Source organism: Cololabis saira, chromosome 16 (assembly GCF_033807715.1).
Source record: "Cololabis saira isolate AMF1-May2022 chromosome 16, fColSai1.1, whole genome shotgun sequence".
In the NCBI taxonomy this organism is placed as follows: Eukaryota; Metazoa; Chordata; class Actinopteri; order Beloniformes; family Belonidae; genus Cololabis; species Cololabis saira.
In genome coordinates, this window is record NC_084602.1 from 33397221 (window position 1) to 33418171 (window position 20951).

The window sequence follows — 20951 nt, forward strand, 5'->3', positions numbered from 1 at the left end:
CTAAGTTGAATAGAATACTACGGTGCTAATATTGTTAAGTAGTACAGGATGTGTTTGAACGGGCAGAAGTGTAGAAAAGTCAGATTAAATATGATACAATTATAAGTAAAACATGATTCTGTTGGTTAAAAACGCTACAAATGTAACTTTAAGTGTGTTTTCATCCCGTACTGGCAGTATGATGCAGTTCATTGGGTTTATATAGCTTAGCTTATGTAGGATTAGTGAATGAGACAATTTAGTGAAAATCAAGAAATACAGTAATATTCTATTTAATAAAAACATGATTAATTTTGCTCAGGACTGGGGACTGTATTGAAGAAAAGTCCTGATGCAATCTGTTGGTTCCCTTAGGAAAGCAGTATTTACTGTTATGTATTTGGCTTTGTGGAGTTGAACGGTACTGTGGAAGTGTTTTAAGATGATAGATGTAGTGATTTGGTGCTTTATGAATAAAGACATTATTTATAATGATGTGGGAAATCAAACTGTTCCATTCAATGTCCTCCATTGGAATGAAGGGAAACGCTATTCTGGTGTGTAAACCACACAAACAGCTGGAGCAGAGAGGCCTAGACCTGGGCGCCTCCCAGACCAGCCAAGAGATATAATCTCTCCACCGTGTCCTCGTCCTTTTATGAATAATTCTCTCTGTTGGACATGTTCAAAACACCTCCACCTCCACCAGAGGGAAGGAAGGAAGCTGTCAAAGGTGCATCCCAGCTAGATGCACAAACCACCTCAACAAGCCACTCTGTTTCTGGTTCCTCTTCAACGACTGAACTTCTCATCCCATCTCTAAAGGAGAGGAACCTCATTTCAGCCGCTTGTATTCGTGATTTCTCCACCGGGAAAGGGTGGCGTGCCTTCTCCGGGTGGGTGGAGAAGTCCTGCCTCAGGTGGAGGAGTTCAAGTATCTCGGGGTCTTGTACACGAGTGAGGGAACGATGGAGCGTGAGATTGACAGATGGATCGGTGCAGCGTCCACAGTTATGCGGTCGATGTACTGGACCGTCGTGGTGAAGAAAGAGCTGAGTCGAAAGGCGAAGCTCTCGATTTTCCGGTCAATCTACGGACGTACCCTCACCTATGGTCATGAACTTTGGGTAGTGACCGAAAGGACAAGATCGCGGATACAAGCGGCCGAGATGAGTTTCCTCCGCAGGGTGGCTGGACGCTCCCTTAGAGATAGGGTGAGGAGTTCGGTCACCCGGGAGGAGCTCGGAGTCGAGCCGCTGCTCCTTCACATTGAGAGGAGTCAGCTGAGGTGGCTTGAGCATCTGTATCGGATCCTCCTGGACGCCTCCCTAGGGAGGTGTTCCAGGCATGTCCCTCCTCCCTAGGGAGGTGTTCCAGGCATGTCCCTCCTCCCTAGGGAGGTGTTCCAGGCATGTCCCTCGTCCCTAGGGAGGTGTTCCAGGCATGTCCCTCGTCCCTAGGGAGGTGTTCCAGGCATGTCCCTCGTCCCTAGGGAGGTGTTCCAGGCATGTCCCTCGTCCCTAGGGAGGTGTTCCAGGCATGTCCCTCGTCCCTAGGGAGGTGTTCCAGGCATGTCCCTCCTCCCTAGGGGAGGAGACCCCGGGGAAGACCCAGGACACGCTGGAGAGACTATGTCTCTCGGCTGGCCTGGGAACGTCTCGGACTCCCCTGGGAAGAGCTGGAGGAAGAGATGGAGGAAGAGCTGGAGGAAGTGTCTGGGGTGAAGGAAGTCTGGGAATCTCTGCTGAAACTGCTGCCCCCGCGACCAGTTTCTGGATAAGCGGCGGAAAATTGATGGTATCTGTGATTTTACTCTTTTGGTCACTACCCACAGTTCATGTCCATAGGTGAGGGTTGGAACGTACTGTAGATTCATCTTGGTTCAAATTTCTCCTTCCAACACAAACCTTTACAGTCTGCAGATCCCTCAGGTACTTGAGGTCTTCCACTTGAGGCAGCACTTCATTCCCAACCTGGAGAGGACTTTCCACCTTCCTCCGGCTGAGAACCGTGGTCTCAGATCTGGAAGTGCTGGTTCTCGTTCCTACTTTGGAACATTCAGAGAAAAGCTGATGATCACGGTTGGATGAAGCCAAGAGGACCATCTGCAACAAGCAGAGATGGACTGTTTCGGCCACCCAACCAGACGTTCATAATAACTATGAACAGAATCTATGACCAAAGGCTACTGGGTTGAATACTTTCTCCACGTGTGAACTGGCTGGGCAAACGTCTTATGACCCGTCGGGCTACTACTGCATAGTTCCTCCTGAAAGGTGACAACTGATCCGACTCTCTTCTCCAGCAGCTTTTCCATGCACCCCACCGCAGGGCTGAGGAGTGTGATTCTCCGGTAATCAGAGCTCAACCTCTGCTGAACTCTGAACAGGTCAACGGCACCGTCACTCACTTAGCTGAGGTGGAGAGTTTAAGCCAATGTTGTGGAGATAGAAAAACAGCGTAGCTCCTGAAGCCACTGCCCTGGAGTTTGTACCTGCGGTTTAACCTGCCATTGAAGGGTAGCCTGGTCAATTCAAAATTCAACTCAATTCAATTCAAAAATACTATATGCATTGACGTCACTTCCCCACTGGACCAGCCCCCTTACTTGCACTGAGTGGAAAAAATGGCAACTAGTAGGGGAAACTGTAGAAAAGATGGGATAGCAGCTGATTATCGGCTTAAATTAAAGGCAGTTGGACTTGACAGTGACGCGTACAGTTACCCCAAGAACCAGTGGTCCATGGACATTAATATTTGGCCATGAATCCAGTTTCCTGATATTTATATGTACTTAATTTCTAAGCCGGGGAAATACACGAAGCAAAGCTTGAAGGCATACAAAAGTCTTGACGCTTGGTCCTACTTCAAGACAGGATTTGTTGTAGAAATTAAAGTGATGAGGACACTGAACTTTATGATTTGACCGTTTAACGTTAGCTACCCAAAAATCCAACATTACCTGATACAAAATGGGAACCAAAAATGCCTGGAATCCAGTTGTTTCTGCGAACTGCAGCGATCCATTAGTCTCACTTAAGCTTATTTTTCAGCAGTCTGTAAAACGATAACTCTGATTTCTTGCTAAATCTATGAGAACAGTCGATCGCACAACAGCTCTTTCCCATTTTAGATGTTTTCGCATGCTCAAACTGAAAGTCTTTCTGCCATTCAGTCTTTCTGTCACTCAGTCTTTCTGCGTAACCCGCTGTGAAGTCGCATCTGTGACGTCATACGCATTCCCTCTATTGTTGCAGTAGTCATGTTTTAATGATTCAAGTCTCTTAGGGAGTGATTGTGCAGGTTTATTGCTGTGGGCAGGACGCCGCTCGTCTGTGCTGCTGCAGATCTGAGGAAGTCTCTGACTGGAGACGCTGCGTTGTGAAGCCGATGCTGCTGAATCCTTCTTAGATTTTACGACTGAAGCCTCAGTTGCTGGAAACTGAAAAAAAAAATGACACATTAACCACTGGAGGGCTGTTTGAACCCTTTATCTCCTAGATTATCTACATAATCCCAATCTTTTGTGTTAATAAAGTGTCATTGTTGTAGTTTTGCTCCAGCTGGAGGATTTGCAACAATGCGTTTCCATAATAACACAAACACACAGTGCTGAAAATAATACATAAATAAAAAGGGTTACAGAACAAGAAGAAGATGTTGCAGCGGGACCAACATTCATATTTAATTTCATTTGTTCCAGTCTGAAAGAAAGCAGCAGACGCACAGATGAAGCTGTTATATAGTAATTTATTAATTTTGGCGAATGTCCTCTCTGAAGGGCAATGTACAGCTTTAACCAGAGCCATAGTACAATACTTTATAATTACAACATTTACAGGTGCAATTGGCCTTTTTACAACAAACGACGGCGATGAGCGATCAAGAGAAACACCGAGAGAATGCGGTGGAACACGGGCAACATTGTTATTTCATGAGCAAGTGTTGAAACCTGCTCACTTTGCCAACAGGAAACGCGTTTGTCTTACTCACAGAGCGCCATGACATCATGTACATCATGATGCAACTCATGTCTTTACAGATGGATCACCAAATACTGTTAAGCAAAAGCATCAAAATTATTGTCCTCATCCATGTCAGCATCAGCGGTTGATGGGTTGTGAGTAACTGAGAGAAGCAGAGCTTAAACACAGACTCGTGTTGATGCAATGTGCTTGATAAGAGTCACACTGGTGCCGGGTCTCAGTCACGTGGGAAGCAAAAGCAAAGTTTTCTTGAAGTTTTTCACGCATTGGTATTCCACAACACCCATTCTGTCATAGAAACGGATAAAATATGCAGATGTAACAAGGTGGGAGCGCTTCAGGACCGAGTCAGCAATATCCACGGCTCCCATCTCCACACGGAAAAGGGAAAGGAAACATTTTAAACAAGAACTTAATTAATGGAAGGTTAAAAAGGGACCAAAGGGAGAGGAAAGTCTGAGCCACACCAGCACAAAGCACTTATTTCACAGAAAAGAGCGTTGAACAAAAGAAGGGCGACGTCGATACAAGCAGGGGCAACAGCAAGAAGCCGAACACCTGAATGTTTCTGAGGACTTTATATTCTTTTATCAGCCGCCTCCGAGCGCCGTTTATCTAACTAGTCCAATTTCTAAGGATTAAAGTGATTACCTTTAACCCGAGACACCATTTTGGGGGGATTTTTTATGTTTTTTTTTGCCTTTTATCTTACACGAGTATTAATAAAATATATATTTCTGTAGATTTAAAAAAAAAAAAAAAAAAAACGATGAAAACTTGATTTAAAATTAAATTGCTTGAGTTTTGAAGAGGAAAGTTATTCAATAATTTATAGCGTCACACTTCCAAATAATAAATAAACAAATGAATAAATAAACAGGCAGGCAAGCAAACATTAACAAACACATTTTTTTCTCCCAGTATTTTTTTTTTTTTCATATAAATGTCTGGTAATCCAGTGTCTGCTTTTGAGTTATTCTGGAAAAATAGTCTGATATAAGATATTTAGCACGCTGTGGAACAGTGTGAGAGCTCTGCAGTGGCGAGGATGATGCGGCAGGCAGCTGTAAACAAGTCTGCTGCTGCTACGCTGAGAGCGGCCACAGCAGTTTGCATCCATGTTTCCAATCTGGTAAAATAAAAAGATCAAATCTGTTTTGGATGGACATGAAGCAGGACGTCCGATCCTGGTCAGGAACAGGTAGAAACACTCCCTGTGCCTTAAGCCCTCCGGGTAACTCTCCCTCGCTTTGATCGGTCAGTCCTTCCTCTTTGAGGGATTAAAAAATACATTTTCTTTTAAATTAAAAGTGTTCTTTTCTCTGTATTTTCCTCCCAAAGCTTTTTGATGTGCTTTAGTGTCTGTTGCAGATTGTAACACACCTCAGAGGTTCTTCTTCTATAAAAGGTGTGTTTCAGAGAACTGTAGACCCCGGTGGGGGCCAGTAGTGTGTGTTGGTGATCTCTGTCGGTCTCCAGGGTGTAGTGAGTCCGGAGACGCGGTGCGGGTGTGTGGGCTAGAGTCCTATGGAGCCAAATCAAGGCCAAAAGTTTTGCTAATTTGAAAATAAAATTTGAACCTGAAAATTGTTTTTTACAGTTTCAATTTAATTTTTTTCGGTATCAGATCTTTTTTTCAGTTTCAAATCTATTTTTCAGTTTCACGTCTTTTTTTTCAGTTTCACATCTTTTTTTTTCAGTTTCACGTCTTTTTTATTTCAGTTTCAAATCTTTTTTTCAGTTTCAAATCTTTTTTTTTCAGTTTCACGTCTTTTTTATTTCAGTTTCACATCTTTTTTTTTCAGTTTCAAATTTTTTTTTCAGTTTCAGACTTTTGGCCCCGATCTGGCGTGGGGGGCGTGGCATCAATTGAGAGGGGCGTGGCATCATGAGTGACAGCAGAACAGAGAAGGCGGGGGACGTTCCTCAGTCATGTTGCCTTCAGGAAACGTAGGTTGCAGAAGTTATCAGTAGAAGTTTGATTCAACACTGTATATACACCATATTAACGTGATTGGTAGTGGAAAAAACTGATATTAGTGACACATTTCTGTTTGAAAAGCTGTTTTAGACCGTACTTGGTAGTATGTGGAAGTGGGAAATGTCAAATTTAAAGTGTGGCTGTTGAACTGTACAGTCTGGCATAGTTTATTGCTTTTATACTGCGATTGGTGCCAAGTACGGTCTAAAACCGCTTTTTAAACAGAAATGTGTCACTAATATCAGTTTTTTCCACTGCCAATCACGTGAATATAGTGTATATACAGTGTTGAATCATACTTCTACTGATAACTTCGGCTACCTACGTTTCCTGAAGGCAACATGACTGAGGAACGTCCCCCGCCTTCTCTGTAATGCTGTCACTCATGATGCTACGCCCCTCTCAGTTGATGCCAAGCCCCCCACGCCAGATCCGGGCCAAAAGTCTGAACCTGAAAAAAAAAATTGAAACTGAAAAAAAAAGAAGTGAAACTGAAAAAAAGATCTGATACTGAAAAAAATAAAATTGAAACTGTAAAAAACTATTTTCAGGTTCAAATTTTATTTTCAAATTAGCAAAACTTTTGGCCTTGATTTGGCTCCATAGAGTCCGGGTGTGCGGGCTAGAGCACGGTGGCGTTGTGGCCCTCCATCCGGGGCAGCCGCGGGTCCTGCACTGTCCCCATAGTAACCAGTAAAGGCCGGCTATCCTCGGACATACCGCGGCCCAGGGGCATGGGCGGGGGGGCCGAGGTCCCCCGTTGGTGGGCCGCCAACGAGGAGGAGGGCATGGCGGGGCCCGCCTGTGGTGGGGGGATGTTGGCGTGCGGGGGTTCGTAGGACAGGCCCTGCTCCTGGTAACCGTAGCCAATGTTCCCACATGGAAAACGCCTCAGTCTGTAGAGCGGGACCGGGGGCAAGGTGGCCGAATCCAGGAGCAGGGGGGACTGTGCGGCGGGAGGGGGGGGTGGAGGTAGCTGGGGCCGGCACAGGCCCTGCTGCTGCTGGTGCTGCTGGTGCAGCAGCTGCATCTGGTGCTGCTGCTGCAGCTGCTGCTGGAACTGCTTGTGCTGGTGCTGGAGGCCCAGGGCCCCCGCCACCTCGGCCACAGTCCTGCTCACATGCTCCTGCCCCTCCCCGGGCACCCTGGCGCCGCTGCCCCCCACCCCCGCCTGCCTCTGCTGCTGCTGCTGCTGCTGCTGCTGCTGCTTCATCTGCTGCTGCTGCAGGAACCAGGAGCCGTACGTCGGGTTCCACAGGCTGGTGCTCTTGTCGCCCTGGCCGTCCTTCTCCTGCGGGTGGCCCTGGGCGAACGCGTGGTTGACGTGCCCCCCCTCCGAGCTGGGCTGGGCGGCCATGTGGAGTCCTTTGGCGGTGAGGGCGGTGAGAGTGGAGGGGGCCGCCGCGGCGACGACGGCGGCGTTGGCGGTCGTCATGGAGACGGAGGTCTGCGCGTGAGGCTGCTGGTGCTGGTGGAGGCACGGCTGGGACGGAGCCGGCGTCTGCGCTTTGGCCTCTGAGGACGTGTTGGTCACCACGGCGACGTCCCCTCTCCTCTCCTCCGTGGGATACGACGGCAGCGGCTGAGGAGCCTCTCCGTCGGGCAGGCGGGCGTTTACCAGCACGGTCTGGGCCGATGGGTCGTCAGAGCGGACAGGGACGCGCTCCTCCTCCTCGGGGACGGGTCCGTACTCCACCGGCAGAGGCGTGTTCACCACATCAGGGTCCTGCAGGGAGCAAATATCACATTATTCTCATACAGCTTCTCAGCAAGTCCAAAACTCTGCAGCAGAACTGCTGCTGGCCTGCTCTGATAGAAGGGCTCACATCACCCCAGTCCTAAAAACTCTTCACTGGCTCCCCGTCCCTCTTCCTTTTAACTTTAAAATCTTGGTGCTGACTTTCAGAACTTTCCATGGTCAGGCCCCCTCCTACACCCAGGACCTACTATGACTACGTTTACATGCAGTCAAAATTCAGGTTAAGGTCAATATTCCGGTTACTGAAACATTCGGAATAATCTGTTTACATGCGTGAGCAAACAGGGTTATCCCTGTATACATGGTAATTAATAATTTGGGATATCTCCATCAAAACAGCGACGCACGGAGAACGTGATGACGCAATTCTCGTCATTTTCACTTCTTCTTCCTGTATCCAAATCCAATACAACAACAAGCAACACTTTGGATAATGAACAGCCCATTAGAAGTCGCTGTGAAGTTAATCAAACTTCTGAACTAGTTAGTCCTCATGAAACTATCACATGTTAACAGATGACAGGGCAGCCCTTCCTGAGTTCTGTCAGGGGGGTCGACTGTCCCACAACTGTCTCATTGTTAGCCTGGACCATCTGTTAAAGACCCCCAAGAAGTTCATGTTTTTGTCCAGGAAGGCATTTGACCCCTTGACCTTTGTGTTCTTGTAAAGACTTTAAGCTAAAGATGTCTGTTTGTTTCTTCATACCAAGCCTCTTTAACTGAAAATGTCACATGTGTGACCTTTCTAACCTCGATGTCTGTTTCTCCATCTGTTTCCTTCCATTGTCCATTCACTGTTCCTAATATGGTAATGTTCCTGTCAAAGTTTCTAAGTTTTTAAGAGAGTCATGTTGCTCTGCAAGCTCTGACTTTGCTTCCCTTCTGCAGAAGGCCTTAAAAATCATTCTAACAGTCTCTCTGTCTTTCCTGGTTATGAATTTATGTTATGTTGATTTAGGGATCCAACAGTCGCCTTCTTTTGCGCTTTGGTGCTGGTACTGATCCACCACCAGGACTTAACACTATTCCTCGTCGCCTTCTTCATTAATGGAAGGTGAGAACGTGAAGAAATGGCAAATGGAGCAAGAGCTATGCCATCCATATCCATGGATATGGATGTGCCGACTGGCCGACTGGCGTGAGAATTTCAATATGTCGCTTCCTGGACTCAAAAGAGCAAGATTCCCTGCGAAAAGAACTTGCGCAGAAAACAAATCCATGTTCCGTTTGATGGGGATATCCCATTAGGCATTTACATGACCAAATATTCAGGTTAGAAAAGAAGTAACCCAGGGGTCATATTCAGGTTTTTCAAAACCGGAATATGAGCAAATTCTGGTTTACATGGTCGTGCGTAACCAGGTAATTGCTTATATTCCAGTTAGAAAAGGGTTATTGACTGCATGTAAACGTAGTCTGATCCTACACTCCATCTCGGAGGCTGAGGTCATGTGACCAGAGCCTGCTCATGGTCCCTCGTACCCCCATGAGCCTCTGGACCGATCTCCCGCCGTCTCTACGTTCTCTGGACTCCATCGATGCTTTTAAGAGCAAACTTAAAACCCACCTGTTTCTCCAAGCTTTTAAACATCAGTAATGAGAGGGGTTTTTAAACCACCATGTTGATTTTATGTACTTTTATTCTAGGAGTTTTTATGGGTATTATCTTGTTATTATCGTATTTCTGTCACAGTTTGGTCAGTTCCTGTTTTATTTTGAAACCCGTGTCTGTGTTCTGTCATTACTTCCCCTTACACAGTATATTTTCAAAGGTGACACACATGTAATGACCAAGAACCACTATGTGGTTGAAATCATTAGTTTTGGTATCCAAAGTCCTCTCAAAATCTCCAGTCATGTTGTTTGAGTCATAACTGGAGACCTGAAACCTGCAGATAGATACTGGAGAAACATTATGGGTTTTATGTTCTTCCATCCATCATCTATACCCACTAATTCCTATTTAGGGTACAAAAGTATGATCAAAAGGAATAAACAAAAGTGTGTGCAAAAAGTATGCTTATTAGCTTCAAAAGAGTTGTTTTCACTTTGTTTTATTTTTGTATAGTCACGTCCAGTGACGTGACGGTGTAGCTGCGGAGGCGGTTTTTACCTGTAAGCAGTAATCAATCCTCTCCAGAATAGTTGAGAAGTTTGGCCTGTCTTCAGGCTGGTGCTGCCAACTCTGAGTCATTATGCGATACCTGAAGATACACATGAGCGGTGAATGCACGAGCACACAAGCAGAAAATAGTTAATTACTTCTCCTTCATGCAGCTGCAGAGAGGGAAGATGCTCCCCTGCTCTGGTTCTCCTGCTTATTTAACAAATGCCAGATAAATCTATTGTAACAAATTAATCTTTGCTACTTGTTTTGATTGTTTCATGCAGGATTTGAAGTCTGAAGGAGCTTTAAACGGCTAATGCAGATTACAGATTTAGCGGCATTGGGTTTTTTTCCTTCCATTTCTGATCATTTAATCCATTATTTGTTATGGGACCTGCAAGATCTTCAAATAACTGAGCACTGCACGGTCAGGATGGTTTAATGGTTATACAGGAAAACATGAAAGGCAGATTGGTACATATACCAGTCTGTGTGTATATATATATATATATATATATATATATATATATATATATATATATATATATATAAATAAAATGTGCACAGTATATGTATATTTTTAACTCATTTATTTTCTGCATTTTCTGCATCTCCGTCACACAGCCTGCATATGCTTTTACATATTTCACATGCGAGGCGGCACATTAAAGGGTGAGAGTGCGATTTGGAAATGTTTTTCAGCTCGCTCTCAGCTCCCCACAATTTCCTCAAAACTGCGTGGCAAACATGAAAGAAAGCGTCTGTGTGGCGCTGAAAGGAGTGGAAGGAATCTCCTGTGAATTTTCCCTGACAGACTTGAGGTCACAACTAATCTACAAGTGAATATCAAAGAATGGAAGGTTCTTTCATGTCTGTGAGCTTCTTGTTTGGATCTACGTGCATCAACAAGAACGTACCATCCAGCGGTCGGCCTTCTTTACGTCTATGAAGGAATTTAATTGGACCTCAGGGGGTTTGTCATAGTCAGATGAACCCTCAGCGTGTGTGTGTGTGTGTGTGTGTGTGTGTGTGTGTGTGTGTGGCACTTACACCGGCCCCGGACAGTTTTTGGGCGGGTCCATTCTCCCACCGTTGGTGACGAACTCCAGCACCTCCTGGTTGCTGCGGCTCGGGTACGGCATGTAACCCAGGGAGAAGATCTCCCACAACAGAACCCCGAACGACCTTTACCGGAAGATCCAGACAACGATAAATTAGCTTTGATGTGAGAAGCAGAGTGTGTGAAACGAAGCACAAACGGAGTCATAAATGTGGCATCATCAAACATGAACGTGAGCGTGGGAATGGAGGGAGGACGGAGGAACTAGTGTTGTTTTTGTCAGCCTGTTTCAGTTTTAGTTTTAGTCTAGTCTTTGGGTCGAGCTATCATTTTAGTTTTTATTAGTTTTAGTCACGTTCATTCTCCTTTTAGTCGTGTCAAGTTTCAGTCGACTAAAAGTCTGAGCATTTTAATCTTATTTTAGTCAGAGTTGTCCAGGACCATTTTAGTCTCGTTTTAGTCAAAGATTGTATTTAGCCCAGGAGTCGGCAACCCAAAATGTTGAAAGAGCCATATTGGACCAAAAACACAAAAAACAAATATGTCTGGAGCCGCAAAAATGGCTGCAAATGTAGCATGTTAATGTCTTTCCAAATTACTCTATTTGTTACGCAAATCTATGTAAAAGTATTAGGGCCAGGCAGGAGAAAAATAAAAATACTATTTTAGAGGAGGAAGATTTTTTTTTTCATTATGCACTTCGAGAAAAAAGTCAAATGTCGAGAAAAAAGTCAAAATGTCGAGAAAAAAGTCTTTTTTTTTGTTGAAAAAAGTCAATTTTTTAAAAAAAAAGTCAATATCTTTTGAAAAAAGTCGAAATGTCGAGAAAAAAGTCAAAATGTCGAGAAAAAAGTCGAAATGTTGAGATTAATGTTGAAGTACAATTTTGAGAAAAAAGTTGAAATGTCGAGAAAAAAGTCAAAATCTTTTGAAAAAAGTCGAAATGTCAAGAAAAAAGTCTAAAGGTTATCTTAATATTATATTATTGTTACCTTATAGACTCAAGAATACATTCATTCCAGATACAGAAGACGCTCTAATTTGAGTTTACAAAATATTCATTTTTCTTTCGACGACACATTGGGTTTTCTTTTCCACGTCTATGTAGGAAAGTGTATCCAAAGATGGCTCTTCTTCTTCTCCCAGCCCCAGAGCAGATCCCCATGTGGCGGCCATCGGCCCCTTCCTCTATGTAACTTTGTTTTTAATTGTCGCGAACCTAGAGCTCTGCGTTAACGGCGTCAGCCTCTAACTCTGCAGCTGCATCTTCTGGATCTGATTCCCCGCTGCAGCGACTGGAATTGAGGACTAACGTCACCCAGCAGAACTAAACCAGAGAAAATACTGAAAACATGGACATTAAGGATCTTTGGTAGAACATTTCGTCTCATCTCATTTTGGTCAATGAAAATGGAGACACATTTTAGCAGAGTTTTTATTTTGTAATCTACATTTTAGTCTAGTTTTTATCCGTCTACGATATTCCATTATATATTAAATCATCGTTATCGTCACATGACCAGCATTTTCGTTGCGTCTTGTCTCGTTTTCCTCAGTTAAAGGTTCGTTGACGACGATATTTAGTCATAATTTTCGTTTCGTTTTGGGTTGGAGGAAAGTGTTCAGGATCCTCACCATGTGTCTGTTTTGGATGTGAAGATTCCCTCCATAAAGGCTTCGGGTGGCATCCACTTCACGGGCAACATGGCGCGCCCTCCCTTCCTGTAATAACTGGCCCTGCACACAAACACACACACACACAGTTCCATTATCAAAACAATACATGATATTGTGTTTGGTTTGCTGACCATTTTAGATGAAACACAGACACCATCGCTAGGCAACAAGGCTGATCTCAGAAGCTGAATGTATGTACAAGAAGCAAATTCTTAATGCTTCTGCCTTGTATCAGGCCGGAGTGAGAATCCCTCTGTTTCACGCCAGGCTGAGTCTGTCTGAGCCGTTTCAAATGCTGCCTTTGCTTTGTGACGGTGGAAAAATGATCTGATCTATCTGATTTTGGTGCTGATAGGGGTCACTGCCTGGTTGGCGCCTTCGCCCCCCCCGCGTGAAACTCCTTGTGAGACAGATGTGTCACGTTGTGAAAATGTGAAGTGGCTGCAGCTCGGCTCCCTATCCATCAAAGTGTCCGCCGAGAAAACAAATACTCCCGCAAAGTTCACGGGTGTTATTTCTGTCTTTATTTACTTCATTTGGCACTATGTACTGCTTCAGAGGAGGACTCGGGTTTGCTACTTCATTTTGTCGTAAAAATGTGAGCCTTTCACATTTTGTATTTATTTTTTCATAAACATTGCACGTCCTTAATAATAAAACAGAGAACGGGGCTGGGCGGTTGCCAGGTTGAGTCCAGGGAGATTTTCAGGGTAAAAAGTAGTGGGAACACCTTCTCCACTTTACAAATAAATGAAATCCCGGCTGCCCTGCTGCAGCTCCGCCCGGCTGCACAGGATTGACTTGTAAATACAGCGGGTGCTTCTGGAGTATTAGGGTGGTCAACGTGAGGCAGGAGTTAAGCTGGTTCTCCCTGAACAAATAAAGAAATTGAAAAAGGAAGCAGAACCGCCGGTGCATATTAACAAGATGCAAATATGACAGCACAGGAAATTGTTGCTCCAAAGAAATAAAAACAAGCCAAAAAAATGGATCCTGTCAGATCCATCATCAGATGTTTGTGTTGTGTTCAAGAATGTGTTCACAGCGGGGCTGAGGGCTGATCTGGGGGGGTGGAGGCCCTTACTTCATTAAAAAGTAACTCAGTTAGTAACTCAGTTACTTAGATCAGAAAGTAATGAGTTACTATTAAAAGAAACGTTTTAGTTACTTTAAAAAACCAATATTATTTTAAATGCTCCCATTAATCCCCTCTAGCCTTCATTTCAGCAGGTACTGTATGGATTTGCATTGTGCCTTGTGTTCTGCATTCTGATTGGCTAAACAGTCTCCCCGCTTCTTCACTTCCTGTGTCAATAACGTTGGTTTCTTAGCAACAAGCTGAGAACGGCCAATGAACTTCAGCAGCAGCTGAAGAACGGGAGCCTTTGATGAATCGTTTATTACAGTTCTCAGATATAATCATGTCGGTTTATAAGAATCTTTTTGCCCAGAAGAAAAAAGAGTGACAACAACTACCCATACCTATGTTCTTCTCTTGAAAAAACACACCTGCAACACAGGCTTTAGAAGAAAAAGACACTACAGAGCGAGTCGGGATGCAGCAGCATCAGAAGAGCAGTGGAATACGTGTGAGACGGTGCTGATCTTCCCAATTTGAATACCGTATTTTCCGCACTATAAGGCGCACCTAAAAGCCTTTAATTTTCTCAAAACCTGTCAGTGCGCCTTATTATGATCATTACGGTAATTTCTGTTACTGTAGTCAGGGGGATTGTGGGTAATGTAGTTGGTGTCACCGAAGTAACGGTGCTAAAAACGTCAGGAATCGTCACAGACGTTCAAGACAACAGCAGCGACGCTGACTCGCATAATGGCGACTTTGACTTTGAGCAAAGCTGGTTTTTATTTTGTTAATAAAGTTTAACATACGGTACTTTTCTTCTTGTTATTTTTTTTTTGCATTTGCTGTAGGATTTTGTAGCATTTCCTGTAGCGCAGCTCCATCAGGTAGATACGTAACTCAACCCCAGCCACTATAGTACGGTATTTTACCATATATTTAGTGGGCCTTATAATGCGGTGCGTCTTATATATGGAAAAGGTTTTAAAATACGTCATTCATTGAAGGTGCGCCTTATAGTGCGGAAAATACGGTATATATATATATATATATATATATATATATATATATATATATATATATATATATATATATATATATATATATATATATATATATATATATATATATATATATATGTATGTATATATATATATATATATATATATATATATTTTAAAAGTTGCACATGAAATAACATCCAGTCTGTGCCGCCGAGGGGCTTAGTAAGGTGCAATATTCCTGCAGGACTCTCAGCTCCACCCTCAGATATGTAAACATACATTTACTCTGTGCATATTCATCTATAGCGTTGATTATTTACACCTCAAACCATCTCTTAAATGTGATGACACAAAGTTAATGTAATCACACATTCAGAAGGGCCAATTAGGAATATAATAGTAGTCCATTTCCCACCGTGTGAACTCAAGGTAAAGAGCCACTATGGTGATTTAACTCCGTGTGCAGCTGCATGTATTTAGGGGATCAGTGAGCAGAGATGAGTATAGATGATATACAGTCAGGTAATACGGTTAAAAGGGAAACATATACTTAGCAAAGTATTGGCAGTGGAAGTTACCCTTGAGGAAAATTACACATAATCACTGAAGCAGAGAAAACAATCACTAGCAAAGTCTGTTTGCTCGACAGATTTTCTAAGAACTGCTGAAGGGAGCTACGCGGTTCGCCGTCCCATGCCTTTATCTATCCCTTAATGTAAATGAGTGGGACAGTGATGGGGATTGGATAACGCCATCATGTTTAGGCTCACAATTACAGGACGGGTCCTGCTACCATCTTGAGCCCGTGTTCATTGGTACCGCTCTAATTTAGCTGTCCGTCCTAATAAAAGGAGATGGTGCGGGGAGAGGACCGGCTTCTAACGAGCAGATTTCATCAGATCAAAGTGCTGCTGCAGTGTTTATCAGTTTATATAGTCACTTTGAAAAACACGGTTGCATCAGCGGCTAAAACTAAAAACAAAAGATGAAAACTTGGATCAAAACAACTAATCACACTTTCTTGTGCTGCGTCTCATTTAACGGTAATTCTGAAAAAAGTCAGGATGCTTTGTACGATATAACGAAAAACAGAATGCAAATATTGTAAACCCGACATTTTATTCACACCAGACCATAAAAAACACCAACTTCTAAAAGTGAAGCATCTTTTGTTCTTGCAGTGGTGAATAAACCTGTGTTGAAAAGATCGATTCTCCGATTTTAAATCGATTCTCATATTAATTCCTAAAAATCGATTTAAATTTTTTTTTTTTTTTTTTTTTTCATCATTACATTACAACTTTTGGTACTTTTTTGTTTATCCCCAAAAAAGGAATATTTTGTTGGACACGAGAATAACTGGTGCCATGTTTTTTGCCTTTAAATATGTTTATGTTTAAGGTATGAAAACATTAAAGTTTTCAGTTATAATTGCATAAATTGTCTATATTGCTTTGCTTTATATACTGTCTTGGGGTTACATTTGCATAAATGTTAAAAACCAAATTTTCATAAATGGGGAAAAAATAAAACCGATTTAATCCGTCTCTGTTTCCTCCCTGGATCTGTTTGGTAATTTTGACCCACACGATGTTTCTGAAAGCAGTTCTATCAGCATTCTGGGAGCTGATTGGTCCTTACAGCATCATTAGCTGCCAATTCTTGCTGTTTAATCTCAATATAATACTAGTATTAATATGTTGCATAACTAGACAGTCATATAATTCATGCAACAGCTGAAAAAACAGTTTTATTAACAGTAACCCAAATCAATATCGGATCGAATCGGATCGTGATAATCGATTCTGAATCTTAAGAATCGGAATCGAATCGATTCTTGATATTTGAATCGATCCCCAGCCCTAGTGGTGAATGTTCCTACTTTTAAGATCTGATCTAATTTCCTATGTTGTGCTGTGAACAGAAATGGGTTCAGGAGATTTGTAAATCTTTGCATTTCGTTTGTACACGCCGTCCCAAATGTTCTGGAGTTGTAAACAGACTAGAGACGGTGCGACTGGAGAGTATGGAGACAGATAATCCCCCTATCGGCGCACGGATCTCTTTTTTTAATCATTCAGTTTATGGACATATTTATTACTACGCTAACGCTGCCAATATAGATGAAAAACTGAGCTGCAGATTAAGGGGCTTAATTAGGGTCTCAGGGAAACCTGGAGCTCAAACAGAGGCGTTTAATGTGTGTTTGTTTTTGCCCGACTAACTCTCACAGAGAACAAGGTGAAACTGGAGGATAGAGACTAGAAACTGTGTACAAAAACTAACAGTAGGAGACAAAGGTGGAGGGTAGTGTGCAGGATGAAAAGCCCGATGCCTGTGTCTTTTCAGCGTCGTGCTTGTATTGTGTGTCTGCAGTAGGAATGGATGATATTTTACCGTTCACAATAAACCGTCAAAATAATTCCCCACGGTAAGAATTTGTCATCTCACGGTAAAAATGATAAATTCCTGTTGATGACGTTTTTGTGTAAAGCGGATTTATGATTCTGCTTTAAATCCACGCACAACGTACGTGAAGGAAGGAAGGAAGGAAGGAAGGAAGGAAGGAAGGAAGCAGGAAGGAAGGAAGGAAAGAAGCAGGAAGGAAGGAAGGAAGGAAGGAAGGAAGGAAGGAAGGAATTGAGGAAGGAAGGAAGGAAGGAAGGAGTGGAGGAAGCAGGAAGGAAGGAAGGAAGGAAGGAAGCAGGAAGGAAGGAATTGAGGAAGGAAGGAAGGAAGGAAGGAGTGGAGGAAGCAGGAAGGAAGGAAGGAAGGAAGGAAGCAGGAAGGAAGGAATTGAGGAAGGAAGGAAGGAAGGAAGGAGTGGAGGAAGGAAGGAAGGAAGGAAGCAGGAAGGAAGGAAGGAAGGAAGCAGGAAGGAAGGAATGGAGGAAGGAAGGAAGGAAGCAGGAAGGAAGGAATGGAGGAAGGAAGGAAGGAAGGAAGCAGGAAGGAAGGAAGGAAGCAGGAAGGAAGGAATGGAGGAAGGAAAGAAGGAAGGAAGGAAGGAATGGAGGAAGGAAGGAAGGAAGCAGGAAGGAAGGAAGCAGGAAGGAATGGAGGAAGGAAGGAAGGAAGGAAGGAAGCAGGAAGGAAGGAAGCAGGAAGGAAGGAAGCAGGAAGGAAGGAAGCAAGCAGGAAGGAAGGACGGAAGGAAGCAGGAAGGAAGGAATGGAGGAAGGAAGGAAGGAAGCAGGAAGGAAGGAAGGAAGGAATGGAGGAAGGAAGGAAGGAAGCAGGAAGGAAGGAAGCAGGAAGGAATGGAGGAAGGAAGGAAGGAAGGAAGCAGGAAGGAAGGAAGCAGGAAGGAAGGAAGGAAGGAAGGAAGGAAGGAATGGAGGAAGGAAGGAAGGAAGGAAGAAAGAAAGAAAGAAAGAAAGAAAGAAAGAAAGAAAGAAAGAAAGAAAGAAAGAAAGAAAGAAAGAAAGAAAGAAAGAAAGAAAGAAAGAAAGAAAGAAAGAAAGAAAGAAGTATAAATTCCCGTTGATGACGTTTTTGTGTAACAAACATGGCGGATCTGAGAGCGAGATAGATTTATAGTTACAAAGATGGAGTTGAATTGGTATTTTTTTTTATCGTCATTTTTATCGTTATCAGGATAAATGCCAGAAATTATTGTGATACACTTTTTAGTCCATACCGCCCATCCCTAGTCTGCAGCTGTCATTAACAAATACAAGGTAATGTAGCGCTATGTGCGGTCATATTTAAAAGAGCTTCTGAAAGAGCGTGTCAACAAATGGACGGCACGGATCCCCCCACATAAGTGCACCTGTGGGCCTGCTATCAGAACATAAAAGGCTGACATTAAGCCGGGGCCCGGGCCCTCGCTGGGGTATCTGGACCCTGCCATCACCTCCAAAACACGCCTTTGTCATTTGTCACATAACAGCAGGGTTACATCACGGAGCAGCAGAAATAACTAACCAATGGCCTTGTGGGATTGTGTGCATGACAACCCCCCCCCCCCCCTCCCCTTGGAACATCAGAACAGAGATAATAAAGTCCTGGCACCGTTGGCTCCAGGCTGAGAGATAAAAACGAAATCACAGCAAGGCACCTGAAAACTGACATCAGCAATTAAATCAAACATTCCTAATGTGGCTCCCCGGGGAGCTCCTGCATCTGCCTGCTCTGCCTGCTCTGCCTGCTCCCAGCGCCTCTGCTCCTGTGTGGCTTTCTATCAAATGCGTGGCGTTCTTACAGCTGAATGCTGGGAAATCTCCCCGCTGAATTGCGCATTCATTAAAGAACGTGCCACCTTAAATAGTGTCGTAGTGTCAGAGCGAGGACGTGTTCTCGGGGTACAGATGAGCTCTCTCTCGCAGAATTAAAAAGCTGTGTGTACAACGTTGTGAGGACGTACAGAGACGCTGAGCTCCAGTGTTTACCGGTTTAAATCTCTCAGAGGCAACTGCCTCCGTGTTTTACGACTACAGGGAGATAAGGTGGTAAAATACTGCTCTTCTCTTGCTCTAGTATATTTAAAGAACAGAGGAGTGCCTGAGAAGCCTCTTACGTATGTGACAGCGGTACAGATATCTACAGGACTTAAAATATACAGGACTGTCTCAGAAAATTAGAATATTGTGATAAAGTTCTTTATTTTCTGTAATGCGATTGAAAAAACAAAAAGGTCATACATTCTGGATTCATTACAAATCAACTGAAATATTGCAAGCCTTTTATTATTTTTATATTTTTGATTATGGTTCACAGTAGGGCTGTTTGATTAATCGATTTTAAATCGTAATCGCGATTATGTAATTAGAATGATGTTAAAACGGGATTTTTTTACTTTTTTTTTTTTTTTTTACCTTGTCTGCACACATATTAATGATTGATACCATATCAATGATTGATGGAAATACCTCTCAATACCTGCGACAAGTGCCCCATGGGAGAGGCTCTTTAGTGTAGGAGGGGGCGTTGGAACATGCCACCGGTAGACCGGCTCGTGTTCCTTGCAAAAAACTTGCAAATGTGAATAGCAAATGTAATGACTGACATTACACACCTCTACCTCCTTCATGGGTTGCATTATTATTTAGCATGCAAAGACCCAGTTTAGTTCAATTAGAAAATGTCTTGTTTTATTTAATTGGAAATATAACTTACTGTATGTTTGCAAGTGCAGATTTGCTGATTTTTTTTCAGAGATAAAACTTTTTATTATATTTTTTAAAAAAAATTTTCAACTTATTTTACGGAGTTTTGCACTTTATTCATTCATTTTTGGTTTAATAAGAGCAAAGTTTGCACTTAAAGCCCAATGGGACAAATGTTCAATAAAAAAACAGCATATTTGAAATCATTTCTTTGCCTTTTGTCAATTCACAAAATAATCGTAATCGTAACCGGATTTTGAGAGAAAAAAATCGAGTTGTTTTTTTTTGGGCAAAATCGAACAGCCCTAGTTTACAGATTAAGATTAAGATTCCCAGAATATTCTAATTGTTTGAGATAGGATATTTAAGTTTTCTTAAGCTGTAAGCCATGATCAGCAATATTAAAATAATAAAAGGCTTGCAATATTTCAGTTGATTTGTAATGAATCCAGAATGTATGACATTTTTGCATTACAGAAAATAAAGGACTTTATCACAATATTCTAATTTTCTGAGACAGTCCTGTAGAAATGTAGAAACACATTTTCATCACTAATTTGGACGAGGTTAGCCAACACTGTTTTACAGAAGATGGGACATCTCATCGGGATTAAATGGCTAGTTTCATACTTGACCTTTTTTAACTCAAGACTTTGTTGGTTGCAATCTGCTTTTTCCCGTCATCACAATCCTCTCAGGAACCTGACTAGTTCACACATGGGCAGAGTACAGCTGCCTCTAGATCGTCTCAGTTGTGCCCTTCTTGATAAAAAATGATACAAAAATGAATAAAAGATGCTCTCTGTCAGTGATTTCTGAGGTTAAATAGAGTCTGCATTGTACTCTGCAGTTTCCTTTGACAGCAGCAGAGAGTGCTGTGTAGGTTCAGACTAAATATTGTCTCTGCCTGTTCCGGGTCTTGAGTAAATACGTCAAAAAAGAGAAACGTTGACTCAGAACGTCGTGATTCTAACCTTTGTTGTTGTTACAAGTATCAATAGAAGGCCATTGTAGTAGGAAAGAAAAAGTCCCTGAAAAGGTTACGTTGGATTTCCTGGCAGAATATTTAAAAAGTATCAAAAAAACTGGTAGCAAGTCTGAGGTACATGCTCTCGTTCAACTTTGATGGATGGCCCTTTGACTTCTTCAGATCAATATGGCCCCTGTGGAATAAATCTGTCCGTTTCTGTCTCATCAGTCCTTGTTCTG

General features: G+C 42.8%; 1 protein-coding gene across 1 annotated transcript in view; it reads right to left on the reverse strand.

The window, feature by feature from the left end:
* Positions 1 to 6538: 6538 nt before the first annotated feature.
* The window catches only part of LOC133462183 (ALK tyrosine kinase receptor-like), a 62646-nt gene continuing 48233 nt past the window's right edge, over positions 6539 to 20951 (reverse strand). Inside the window, exons 10-14 of the mRNA XM_061743325.1 lie at positions 12508 to 12609; positions 10863 to 10997; positions 9819 to 9909; positions 7191 to 7672; positions 6539 to 7100 (exon numbers count right to left, since the gene is read on the reverse strand). Coding sequence (XP_061599309.1) covers positions 6569 to 7100; positions 7191 to 7672; positions 9819 to 9909; positions 10863 to 10997; positions 12508 to 12609 — 1342 coding nt within the window. The 3' untranslated portion in view covers positions 6539 to 6568. The remainder of the gene's footprint in view (positions 7101 to 7190; positions 7673 to 9818; positions 9910 to 10862; positions 10998 to 12507; positions 12610 to 20951) is intronic.